At 44.6% G+C, this 14,012-nt stretch overlaps 1 protein-coding gene across 1 annotated transcript in view; it reads right to left on the bottom strand.

Annotated features, from left to right (window-relative positions):
- The window catches only part of GALNT16 (polypeptide N-acetylgalactosaminyltransferase 16), a 195,349-nt gene that overhangs the window by 90,036 nt on the left and 91,301 nt on the right, over positions 1–14,012 (bottom strand). The window contains exon 4 of the mRNA XM_063948010.1: positions 3,750–3,817. Coding sequence (XP_063804080.1) covers positions 3,750–3,817 — 68 coding nt within the window. The remainder of the gene's footprint in view (positions 1–3,749; positions 3,818–14,012) is intronic.

Below are 14,012 nucleotides of genomic sequence, written 5' to 3'. Positions count from 1 at the left end.
GGGGGGGGGGGGGAGATTCAATTAGCAGTGATCACCCTTTTTCGCGCACAAAAAAAAATACATTTGTGAAACTTTACCCGTGATAATTCTTGATAGGTTTTACAGGGATTCCTTTGCACCAGCTCCTGAGCACTTAAAAAAAAAAAAATGGGGAAAATCACTGTTTCAAAAGGTAAAAATGTTGGGACTTGGATCAGGACCACTGGGACACCCCATTTAATGACTAATTAGGCACTTGGAAGTAATATTTTTTGGGCCGATAACGACGTCATTTTTTGGGTGACAAAATGCAAAAAGCAGGAAACTGGGGTACAGGTATATTGGGGTGCTTTACGAGTGGGACAGGTGTTTTTAGACGTTTTACATTTAAAAAAAAAAAAGTGGCTTAAAATGACCGAAATATATACTATTACCCATTTTATGTACCCGATTTAAGTAGAGCATTTATTTTGTATAAAAAAATAGTTTTTTGTAACTTTTTCAATATTTTAGAATAATGTATAGCAACCATGTGGCACATTTTAAGAAACTGAAATACATTTGTTATGGCCAATAATAGACTTCTATACTGTTATCCTATATTAGTTTGACTTTTGGGGGGGTACAGGCTGATTTCCCCATTTTTACCTATACTTAATGCCTGTAACACCAGCAAGTTATTGCAGCTAATTTAATCCCACCCCCCAGACTGCTTACTGTTTTCAGTCTACAGCAGTCATCGTTAGCACCAAGCCTCACTCACAACTCATGCTGGATGCAAAAGACCTGTCAGAAACAGGAGTCCCACCTCTGTCTGCAGGCTTTGAATGAGCACTAAAGTCAGCCAACACACCCACTACATGGATCAGTTCCACTGCACAGTCACCGCCCAGAAACACCAAGTTCAGGGATAGCGCAGTCTGTCTATATGCACTAGCCTTGTGCTTTTAAGTCTATCTTGGCGCAGGTGCTCTATACTATCTTTGGTGTATGCAGAATTTGCTACAATCCACAAGATCTTCCTGACACAGATTCAGCCCCTTTATGTGGGGCAGGGGGGAAGTTAGAAGGAAAGACATAGAAAGAACCACTGGAAAGATCTTTACAGATAATAAATGTTCATTTTGTTCCACTATTCAATGAACGGTATCAAAAGTCTAATTCACCTGGTGCTTTGCGACTTAACTTTTAGTGCTCACTTGCATGCTACACATTACCTTATCATTACCTAGCTAATCATTGCTAAAATCAAGTCTCATTAAATGTGGAATGGGTTTAAATTAGCTCTATTGCTTAACTTGTCACCATCAATTATATGCAAAAGCCAGTGGCAAACCAGGTCCTCAGCAGATTCGGGGGAACTGCATCTTCAAGTAGGTACCTCTAGGATTGACAACTTCACAGCAGCCAGTGGTTGATCAAAGGAAATTTTACACTGGACATAGGATATGTAGTAGTTTCAGTAGCGGATCTTGCCACGGGCAAGCAGGACTTTTGCCCGGGGCGGCGCCATCCAGTGGGCACCACCCCATGGCAAGATCCGCTACTGTGCCCCCCACTGTGTCCCCCGCTGTGAAGGGAACTAGATGCTACGCGTCTAGTTTCCCTTCGGGGAGAGGACCTTTGCTGTGCGGTGCGCAATGTTGTCATCGCGCACCGCACAGCATTGTGGGACTGACAGACGCTTGGGGTCATATTTGACCTCTATTGTCTGTGTATGCTGTGCTATGGGAGAGACGTCATGACGTCTCTCCCATAGATCCGAGGAGAGGAGTGGCGCCGGCGGAGGTCTGCAGCGGTCAGGAGCGGGGATTGTAAGTATTATTATTTTTTTTAGGTGTGCAAGCGGTGCTATGCTACAGGGGGCACAACTTAACAGGGGGCGTAACTGACCATGCCCCTATTCTCCGCCCAGGGCGCCAAAAAGCCTAGAACCGGTCCTGAGTAGTTAGGGCATCACAGGTGTACAGAGGACCTGATGCAGACAAAGTGTCAATGTATCTGCAGCTACTGCACATGCACAAAAAGTCCTGGAAATCCTTAGGGGTTTATTTACTGAAGGTCGGTCTACATAGATGGATGAAAATCGATCTCACTCGATGTTGGGTTTCAGGGGCTTAAACACATTTACTAACATTGATACTTATTTTTAGATTTAAGTGTTCATTTTGAAATGTTAGTAAATGTGTGTTTTAGCCCTAGAAGTACAACATTGGCTTTTATTTATATAAAATTGAGGTGGGGGAATACAAAAAAACAAAAAAAAAAACTTTAGTAAATATACCTCTTACTGTGAACAGGCGAACTTAAGTATCCGATGGCATTTGCAATTGCATACGACATTGCTAACACTAGAGAAGGCAAATGCAATCCCTGGGCATTTTAGAATGGAGACTCTGGGAGATCCTAATCAACACAAAAAAGTGCCACTTCATGGGCATGCTATAGGTGTGGCATAAGGTGTGTTTTGCAGCACTTCTGCATTCCTAATCTCAAAGGCTCTGCTTCAGAGGCCATGTTTAGTTGGATTTGAGAAGAGTAGCTAGAGTAAACCCTAGGCTACAGCAAATGTTGATGGCGCGACCAATGCTGCGTCGATGTTGAAGTGTTTGCAATCTCCATTGCAACTGCACAGATCCTGTAGCCTGAAAGTGTGCGTCAGCATTCGTACTCTTGTGCACGGTGCAGCACCAAGGGAAGGCTGAGATCAGCATTTCCGTAATCGCTATTGAGAGTGTGGCTGCATTACCATTCCCTTCCCTAATCATGTTTCATGAGCTACTGACAGAGCTTTTCAACCAGAGGAGAGATAGGAGGGTGGAGAGAGCTGTAAGTGACACAGGGATCGCAGCTTCTCCTCCTCCCCGCCTGGGTGTCAGAGTCCGGTGTAAACTGTTGTACAACTAAACCATTTGGGTCTAGAGATGGAGACACACACAGAGAGTACTCCTGAGTCCTGTCCCAGTGTGTAAGTGGTACAGAGGCTGATGCTATTCTTGCATGTGACAAGATAAATTATTTTATTTTTCTATTTGTATTTTAAGGTTACATTGTCTTTGTTCCACTACAAGAAAAACTTATAAAATAGTTGTCTTTCAATTAGGTGGAGCTATAAACAGTACCCAGGTGTTATTAAACTATAAGATTAATCTAATATACACCATTGGTTTAAATTTAATATACACAATGCATACCTCCCACCATGACCCATTCCAGGAGGGACAGCATGCTCTCTACCTGAACTTCCCTTTTAATTTATGCTTGAAATCACCTGTGTTGAAATCAACACAGGTGACTCCAAACATATATTAAGTGGGAAGTCCAGATAGAGAGCATTTTGTCCCTCCTGGAATAGGACATGTTGGGAGGTATGTACAATTTAATATACATCCCCCACCTTTCATCGGGACCCCCCTATCTTAAGTGCCACGGGCACCCCCAAGGCTTAATCCGGACCTGCTGAGTAGGCAGTCCAGTGACAGGTCTATTCGCCCTCTAATGTGCCACAAAACTTACATCTAAAAACACTACAAACAAGAGATATTGCATTGGACGCCAGCCTAATCATCCAGAAAATGCATCTGCCTTAAACTTTTAGATGTATATGAGAAAATTAACACCCGTAAATAGATCCCATCTGTTCTACAATCTAACACCCTCTGTATCACACCGCAGACATTGCTCATCTCACGCACACTGTACCAAACATAATTATGGGTGATGGCTACAAAGTGGGAGAAGTGACGAATACATTTTAAAGAGATACTCACGGTCTGCACTGTAGTCATCCACTAAAATAATCTCCTGTATTAATTTTGCAGGGCTTCGGATTAAAACGCTGTGTCAGAGAGGGGGAATATCGTTAACTTCATGAATTATAGATTTTCACATACATAGATCTCGTTGCAGAGACATTCTATAGTGTATCTCATGCTCAAATTAATTTACAGCGCTGCAGCCCTGAGCAGATGGCTATCTCAGCATATATATCCCAACACAATAAACAGAACAATCCTATTGAAACTCTTTATCTTGATGCATAATGGACAAATGTAAAATGATTGTTCTGCTGAAGATGCCATTATCTGCCGAGAATAGGAAAATAATATCAGGGTTTTTTTTCCTTTCTTGGAATAAAAACTAACGAGAACATTTCTCAAGCATTGAAGACTTAGTTTCAGAGCTGCGTGGCGCAAATGTGTTTTGTGCCTAATTTACCACTTTATTTTTAAACTCCATTAACTCACATGTTTTGTCCACTGGTTAGTTTCTGAGAAAAGAAAAATGCAGGGATAAAAGAAGTAATGCGCTAGAGGTTATTATGTGCGTCTTTCACAATGCATGTAGCAAGATGGGGTTTTTATATTAAAAATAAAGCAAAAGTAAAATACAAACACAATTATATATATTTTCATTGGAATTCACCATTAACTTCCTTTAGTACAATATAGAGGAATCTTAAAGCAGACTCATCGCTGAACCACACCTTGATCAGACAACCCGTAGATAAAGATAGAGTGCTTTACTCTGTGTTACATACAGTATTATGGTTTATTTTGAAAGCCCTTTTCCACAAGTCTACATAAAGGTAGCAATCTTCTGGGCAACTAAGCACGCTCCTGAATATTAATGAGAATGACAACAGAATGAGAGATTGGCAAAATAACAGCAAAAACAATGCTTTCGTTTTGATGCGCCAGTCGAAAGAGACAGAGAGAAGGAGATCGTGATGAAGACAGAGAGATAGTGGGAGTCAGAATGAGAGGGAATGGGGGAGAGAGAGACAAAGAGTGGCACACAGACACAAAGAGGCAGATCCTCTCCACTTTATCAATCTCCAAGGTTTAGTAGTACATCTCCCCAAAAGACGCACGCACGCGCGCGCACACACACACACACACACACACACACACACACACACACACACACACACAGAAAAGAGTAGGGTAAACAAAGAGAGAGGGAGGAGACAGGATAAAGAAGAAGATATACAGAGGGCAGGTCAGAGAGATGGGCATGTTTACTAAAAAAAATAAAAATAAGGTTTTAGAATGATAAATTCCTTAAACCTCATATAGTCTGAGGATTGTACGTAACATAAACCATAACATCTTAACACTTAACTATAATAAATAAAGACACGGAGACTTGAATTTGGCAGAAATTGTTAGCTATTCATTTAAGTGAACTATTAACTGTGAATAATTAAACTAAAGTATGGTGGCCAGAAAGAAAGGCTAAACAACCCTATCCCATAGATAACTATCTTATAAAACAGAACTTACGTAAACCTTCCAACACACAAATAGGTATCTGCTCAACCTCCATCCTGACTACCCACCCGTGAAGGTGATGAGGCTGCCACCCGTGAAGGCGGTCCAGCAGATGTAAAACCAGTCAGCGAAGGAGAGCGCACCTAAAATTAACAACCAAATGACCTCCAATTCACTCTTTAATCCAACAAATGTTAACTTGCCGTTCTTTCCCGCCACAACCCAAACCATGACAACCCACAGCACGAAAATAGCCAACGCAACAACAAAATCAAACACCACCAGTAGGGAGGGAGGGTGGGACGACAAAAGCAGAAGAGGCTGACCCAGCCCCTTTCTCAGGCTTAAGAACCCATTCCACCTACCCCCAACATTCATTCCTATTGGCTAACAATAACACTCCCATAATGCCTTACCGTCCTGCCCCCAGACTAGCTGAGGTTTAACCCACTCCTCTCCTATTCTGTCAATTCGTTCTCCTATCACCACTATTAACAGGAATCAGAAATTATGTTTTGCTCAAATGTATTAAAAAACACATGCAGGATCAGGTATGTCAAATCACTTAACTTCTCCAACTAAGCAGGAGACCCTCTCCCAGTAATTTCTGCAGTGTAGCGGGTAATGCCATCTGAAGGTGGCATTAGCTGGTTCGGGCATGCTTTGCATTCAGGAACTTGGTAAATCACTCAGCCTACAAAGAAACCTTCTGCTCCAGTCCCTCTACCTTACATTTGGGGGAAACATAATATATGTGGGTGCTCCCCAAAATGGGTATTTTTCAGGGGATATCCTTCAATTATTATTTGATATGTAAGCACCAGATAGAGACAGGGAGACAGAAAGGAAAATTGGTGGTGACACAGAACAAGAGATAGAGGGGAGACAGGTAGACGGCTATACTCCCTACATGAATCAGGACCATACTCCCTACATACAAGTTAGGTATTTTACTCACGGCATAACGAGGATTTTTCATCGTTCTGGTGATCGTAGTGTGATTGACAGGAAGTGGGTGTTTCTGGGCGGAAACTGGCCGTTTTCTGGGAGTGTGCGAAAAAACACTGGCGTTTCTGGGAAAAACGCGGGAGTGTCTGGAGAAACGGGGGAGTGGCTGGCCGAACGCAGGGCGTGTTTGTGACGTCAAACCAGGAACTAAACGGACCGAGGTGATCGCAATCTAGGAGTAGGTCTGGAGCTACTCAGAAACTGCAAGAAAATATTTAGTAGCAGTTCTGCTAATCTTTCGTTCGCTATTCTGCTAAGCTAAGATACACTCCCAGAGGGTGGCGGCCTAGCGTTTGCAATGCTGCTGAAAGCAGCTAGCGAGCGAACAACTCGGAATGAAGGCAAATGAGTCTTCAAATTGGGATGGTCATGACAAAATCAGGACAGTTGAGAGGTGTGCAGCCAGTCTAACCTTTATCAGAATGCAATTAATAGATAACCATGTGGTTTATGGTACTATGGGAGGAAAGTGGTGTGTAGGGAGAGTGTACAAATACCACACAGATAGGGCTCTGGCTGGAATTCAACTCATGTTAGCCCTAGTATCACTCAGATAAAATCTCACATTTCACAAATTCATTAAGCAATAGGAGCATAAATTACTTATTTAAAAAAACCAACAAAAAAAACAACAAACAAACAACCAAACATGACTTTATTTGCTGAAAATATCCCAAATTGCATCTATAGTCATATACTTTACCTGACGACTAGAAAGAACTGAGTCAAATAACGCCATGCCCCAAATCCGCTCAAACCTCACTAAACCCTTCATACAAACCACAACCTTTAGAGTGCCAATAACACTGGAACTGTTGGCACGTGCCGTAAACAATACTTACAAAGCAATTCATTATACCTCAGTGTATAGCCTGGTGTACCAACGGAGTATACTAATGTCAGCTGTCAGGATTCCGGCATCTATAGCCTGACTTTCAGCACTGTGACTGCATGCCACCTCAGCTGGTGCTAGAGACAGGGACTGCCGTTAGCCGGCTGGGGAGGAATAAGTGCAGTGTGTTATATCTGGAGTCACCGCACAACATTTACTGTATGAAGATATGATATGAAGACCTGCTGTAACAAAATAACAAAAGTCTGCCTTAAAGACGTTGCAGTACTTAAAGCATCACTTTTGGAAGTTAATACATAAATGTAAACTGTTCTTTCAATTAAACCCAATAATATCAACAGAAAAAGTACCTTGTTTATTAAATAAGAGCCTCACTGTTATTTAGCAATGTCTGGCATGTAAGGGTTTCCTTATCTGAAAGCCAATAAAGTGTCGGGATAAGGAGAGCTGTGCCAAACAGACATCAACTAACCCACAACAGGAAAGTAAAGCCAGTCCTAAAATAAACATTTAAGTGTGATTTAAGCTCACATATACCAGAGTTGTCAACGGTTCTTAAGTTGCAGGGAACAGTCCCTGGTCATATTCATATAAGTGTTTTGGTGGTGTTGGCTTGACAAAGGGGGTTGTACCCCGAAACATTGCTGCTATGCGATACACCCCTTCTTTTATATATATACAGAGAGAGAGAGAGAGAGAGAGAGAGAGAGAGAGAGAGAGAGAGATTTATGGTAAGAACTTACTTTGTTAAATCTCGTTCTACGAGGTACACTGGATTCCACAGGGAATAACATCGGGGGTGTAGAGTTGGATCTTGATCCGAGGCACCAACAGGCTAAAAGCTTTGACTGTTCCCAGAATGCATAGTAGCCTCCTCTATATCCCCGCCTCCAGGCACTGGAGATCAGTTTTGTTAACCAGTCCAATGCAGTAGCAGGTAAAAGAGACGACAACAGTTAGTAGCCACATACAATCACATTCTCACGACAGGAGACGGTACCAGCGGCTAATGCCATACAAACCCAAAGAAGCTGAGTGAGTCAGGGTGGGCTCCCTGTGGAATCCAGTGTACCTTGCAGAAAGAGATTTAACAAAGGTAAGTTCTTACCATAACTCTCCTTTTCTGCAGCAGGGTACACTGGTATTTCACAGGGAATAACATCAGGGATGTCCTAAAGCAGTTACTATGGGAGGGGACGCACTGTATCGGTGTAGTGGGCACAAGAACCCGGCGTCCAAAGGAAGCATCCTGGGAGGAGGAAGTATCAAAGGCATAGAACCTGATGAACGTGTTCACTGAGGACCACGAAGCCGCCTTGCACAATTGTTCTAGGGACGCACCGCGGCGGGCCGCCAAGAAGGTCCAACAGACCAAGTAGAATGTGCCTTGATAGTAGCAGGAGCTGGAAGTGCAGCCTGTACACAAGCTTGTGCAATCACCATTCTAATCCATCTAACCAAGGTCTGCTTATTAGCAGGTCAGCCATGTTTGTGAAAACCAAAAAGAACAAAAAGGGAATCAGATCTCCTAACTGAAGCTGTTCTTTTCATATAGATACGGAGAGCCCGTACCACATCCAAAGACCGCTCTTTGGAGGATAAACCTGGTTAAGGTGGAAAGATGATACCACCTTAGGAAGATAACCAGGTCGAGTTCTAAGAACCGCCCGGTCACGGTGAAAAATCAGAAAGGATGACAGACAGGACAAGGCACCCAAGTCTGAAACCCTTCTAGCAGAAGAAATAGCCAGTAAAAACAAGTCCATAAGCGTAAGCCACTTAAGGACCACAGACTCATGAGGTTCAAATGGAGACTCTTGTAGAGCATCCAGAACAACCGACAAATCCCAAGGATCCACAGGAGGAACATAGGGAGGTTGAATCCGTAAAACACCCTGAGTGAAAGTATGAACGTCAGACAGAGTCGCAATTTTTCTCTGAAACCATATCGACAAGGCAGAAATATGAACCTTGAAGGAGGCCAGACGAAGGCCCAAGTCCAGGCCCTATTGCAGGAAAGCCAAAAGTTTGGCAGTACTAAACTTATATACATCATGATTATTAGACGTGCACCAAGCAAAGTAAGAATTCCAGATACTATGATAAATCCGAGCAGAAGCCGGTTTAAAGGCATTCAACATAGTTTGAATGACCGCCTCAGAAAATCCTTTGGCCCTCAGAACTGAAGCTTCAAGAACCACGCCATCAAAGCCAGCCGGGCCAAATCCTGGTAGACACAAGGGTCCTGAACGAGGAGGTCTGGGTGCTGCGGAAGCAGAAGAGGACGCTCTATCGAGAGACCCTGCAGGTCTGAGAATCAATGCTGTCTGGGCCACGCTGGAGCGATTAGAGGTAGTATTCCTCCTTCTTGCTTGAACTTCCTTATCACCCTGGGCAGAAGTGACACCGGAGGCAACACGTACGGCAGCCGAAAGTTCCATGGAACTGCCAGTGCATCCACAAACGCTGCTTGAGGATCCCTTGTACTTGCTCCGAAGACCGGAACCTTATGATCATGTCAAGACGCCATCAGATCCACATCTGGTAGGCCCCACTCATCCACTAGGAGTTAAAATACGTCTGGATGGAGGCTCCACTCCCCGGCGTGTACGAGTTGCAATTTTTCTCTGAAACCATACCTATAAGGCTGAAATATGAACCTTGAGGGAGGCCTAAGTCCAGGCCCTGTTGCAGAAAAGCCAAAAAGTTAGGCAATACTGAACTTGTATGAATCATAATTCTTAGCCGCACACCAGGTGCAGTAAGAATTCCAAACCCTATAATAAATCTGAGCCGAAGCCGGTTTACAGGCCTTCAACATAGTATCAATGACCGCCTCAGAAAATCCTGGCCCCTCAGTGCGTCCACGAACGCTGCTTGAGGATCCCTTGTCCTTGCTCCGAAGACCTTAACCTTGTGATTGTGTCGAGACGCCATCAGGTCTACATCTGGTAGACCCCACTTGTCCACTAGGAGTTTAAATACTTCTGGATGAAGGCTCCACTCTCCAGCGTGTACGTCCTGATGACTGAGGAAGTCCGCTTCCCAGTTGAGGATCCCCGGAATGATCACTGCCAAAATTGCTGGCAGATGGCGTTCCGCCTATTGAAGAATCTCTGACACTTCCAACATTGCCATACGGCTTTGAGTGCCACCTTGATGATTTATGTACGTCACCATGGTGGCGTTGTCCGACTGTACTTGAACAGGCCTGTTCTGTACCAGAGGCAGGGCTAGTTTCAAAGTATTGAACACTGCCCGCAACTCCAGAATGTTTATCGGGAGAAGAGATTCCTCCCTGGTCCACCAACCCTGAAGAGAGAGTGTTGCTCCAACACCGCACCCCAACCCCGCAGACTGGCATCCGTCGTCAGAAGGACCCAGTTGGAGATCCAGAAGGGCAACCCTTGCTCAATTGCTGGTCCTGTAGCCACCAGGTCAGTGACCGGCGAACCTCCGGAGTCAAGGAGATCATGTGAGTCCTGATTCGGTGAGGTAGACCGTACCATTTGGAAAGGATTAACCTCTGCAGAGGGCTGGAATGAAATTGAGCGTACTCCATGTCGAAAGCAGACACCATGAGACCTAGAACTTGCATCGCCAAGTGTATCGACACATGTGGGCAAGATAGGACGCATCTTATCTTGTCCTGAAGTTTCAGGACCTTTTCCAGAGACAAGAACAACCGTTGGTTGTGGGTGTCCAATAATGCCCCCAGGTGCACCATGCTCTGAGCAGGGACCAGTGAGGATTTCTTCCAGTTGATGAGCCACCCGTGGGCTTGCAGGAATTGGACCGTCAGTTCCAGATGACGGATGAGAACCTCTGGAGAGTTCGCCAGGATCAATAGGTCGTCCAGATACGGCAGGATCCTGATACCCTGATGGCGAAGCAGAGCAGTCATGACCGCCATGACCTTGGTGAAGATTCTCTGAGCCGTGGTCAGACCAAAAGGTAAGGCAAGGAATTGAAAATGTAGGTTGCCAATAGCAAACTGCAGGTATTGCTGATGCGACATGGCAATAGGTATGTGTAGGTAAGCATCCTGTATGTCCAGGGATACCATATAGTACCTGGGCTCCAAGGCCAGAACAATAGAGCGTAGAGTTTCCATACGGAATTTAGATACCTTCACAAATTTGTTCAAAGACTTGAGTTTGAGAATGGGCCGGGAGGACCCATTCGGTTTCGGAACTAGGAACAACGTTGAATAGAACCCCCTGCCTCTCTGAGCCAGAGGCACCGGCACTATCACTCCTGTATCCAGGAGGGATTGTACCACCAGATGGAGAGTTTTTGCTTTTACTGGATCCAAAGGGACGTTTGTTGAGCAAAACTGGCGAGGAGGACGTTTCTTGAAAGAGATGGCGTATCCGTGAGTGACAACTTCCTTTACCCAGGCGTCTGAAGTGGTCTGTAACCATACCTTGGCAAACCGTAGAAGTCGGCCTCCCACCCTGGGGGTCCCCCAGGGGGAAACAGGCTTGCCTGTTTTGGAAGCAGTCTGACGGCCAGCCCAGGAACGTTTAGGTTTGGGCTTAGTGGATTTGGAAGTGCGAGCCTGTTTCAGGTACGCCTGACTTTTTGCTTTACTTGGAGGTCGAAAGGAACGAAAGGAGGTACTTTTAGCCTTCGGAGCCGAAGGATTAGTACTAGGCAGACATGCAGTCTTAGCGGATGCTAAGTCAGCAACAATCTTGTTGAGATCTTCCCCAAAAAGGATGTTTCCCTTAAAGGGGATCACCTCCAAGGTCTTTTTAGAGTCCAGATCTACAGACCAGGACTGCAACCACAGAATCCGACAAGCCAGAATGGACGTAGTAGACGCTTTGGCCGCCTCCTGAATATTATGAGAGTCTGTAATAATATATGAAAGACACTGTCTAGCATTATCAGGAAAGTTAGAAGGTAGCTCCGCTTCAACTTCCTGAACCCAAGCTTCAATAGCTTTTGCAGCCCAAGAAGCCGCTATAGTGGGCCTATGTACAGCACCTGCAAGAGTGTAAATAGACTTCTAGCAACCCTCCAAACGCTTATCCGTCGGTTCCTTCAGAGAGGTGACGGAAGTGACAGGCAGAGCAGACGACACCACCAGACGCGCAACCTGTGAGTCCACCGGCGGTGGGGTTTCCAAATTTTGACTTAACTCTGCAGCGAGGGGATAACGAACTAGCATCTTCTTAGACAGGGAGAATTTCTTTCCCGGATACTCCCATGATTCCTGACGTATATCAACTAAATGTTCAGAATGGGGCAAAACTAATTTAGTAACCTTCTGACGCTTGAACTTATCGGGTTTCTTAGATGTATCTGGAGGTTCAGCGTCATCCTCAATTTGAAGAATCAGCCTGATAGCCTCCAAGAGGTCAGAAACATCCACCTGTGTAATAGATTCCCCGTCAGAAGCATCCGCATCAGTGTCTGAGGGGTCAGAATATACGCCATCTTCATCGGATGAAGTGTCCGAAACATGCGTGGATCGTGAGGAAGAAATGGCCTGCTTAGATGACCCCTTGGTCCTAGAGGGCGAGGGTTAGGTTTTTGTTTAACAAAAGACTGATTTAATTGCTGTAACTGAGTGGACAGATTATCTGCCCATGGCGGATTAATTGCAGGAACAATATATGGCTGCAATGGCACAGGAGGTCCCACAGGGGGCGCAAGCCTTGTTACTAGCGTAGTTAGTAAATTAGAAAAAAACAGCCCAAGGTTGGTCTTGGTTCACCACCGGTGCTGCAGACTGACTGAGGGGTATAGAACCACCAGTAACTGAACCCTCAGCTGCAATATTTTCCTTTAGATAAATTTGCGGCGTCAGCACTGCATGACGCAGGATCAGCCATGGATCTACCCCCCCGTTTAGCAGACATTATGTGTAAGCGGAACCGTAGGGCGTAACAGTACAATATAGCCAGACAAAGTACCTGAAAAAAATCCCATGTAGAGTGTGACTGCAAAGCAGAGCACAAACAGAGGATTTAAGAGGTATATGGTGATTGAAATACACAGAGAAAAATACCAAAGAATTATATCCTGCAAAACACTAATTTATATATATATATATATATATATATATATATATATATATATAAAAACCCTGATGCACTTAGCCCCCAGAATATAGGGATAGCAATATGTGTGGGATACACGGAATAGAAACTACACAGCAGCTATTGGCACACACAGTCACATGTACAATGCAGAAATTATTACAAACAACAATAAAACTGCACTGGACTAGCAATACTAAGTAACTAGACTAGTAATACTAAGTAAAGCTATGTATGTATACAGATATAACAATGAACAGTAAGTACTGGATGTATATCACAGGATACTTGTACTAAATATCCCTGTAGTTATGCACTTGTTCTTAACTAACACTGTCTAAACGACACGTAGAATATGTAAGTATCCTGTAAATGTACATGCAATGACGAGGCAGGCGGCTTTACAGAGGAGACATTGGGGTTCATTCCGAGTTGACCGCTAGCTGCCTTTGTTCGCAGCGCAGCGATCAGGCTAAAAAACAGCATTTCTGCGCATGCACCGTAATGCGCACGCGCGACGTACGGGTACAAAGAGCTTCGTGGTTTTGCACAGGTTCTAGCGAAGCTTTCAGTCGCACAGCACAACACAGGAAGATTGACATGAAGTGGGCGTTTCTGGGTGTCAACCGATCGTTTTTAGGGAGTGCTTAGAAAAACGCAGACGTGTCTGGGCGACCGCTGGGCGTGTGTGTGACGTCAAAAGCCGCCCCTCCATTGAGGGCTGGTCTTGTTTCGCACAAAATGATTTTGCAGGCGCTCTGCTGCACAAGCGTTCGCACTCCTGCAAAGCGAAAATACACTCCCCAGTGGGCGGCGACAATGCGTTTGCACGGCTGCTAAAAGTAGCTA

The sequence above is a fragment of the Pseudophryne corroboree genome, chromosome 12, assembly GCF_028390025.1.
Source record: "Pseudophryne corroboree isolate aPseCor3 chromosome 12, aPseCor3.hap2, whole genome shotgun sequence".
NCBI classification, from domain to species: Eukaryota; Metazoa; Chordata; class Amphibia; order Anura; family Myobatrachidae; genus Pseudophryne; species Pseudophryne corroboree.
Note: the sequence above shows the minus strand (reverse complement) of the source record. Positions and strands in the feature narration are given on the sequence as shown.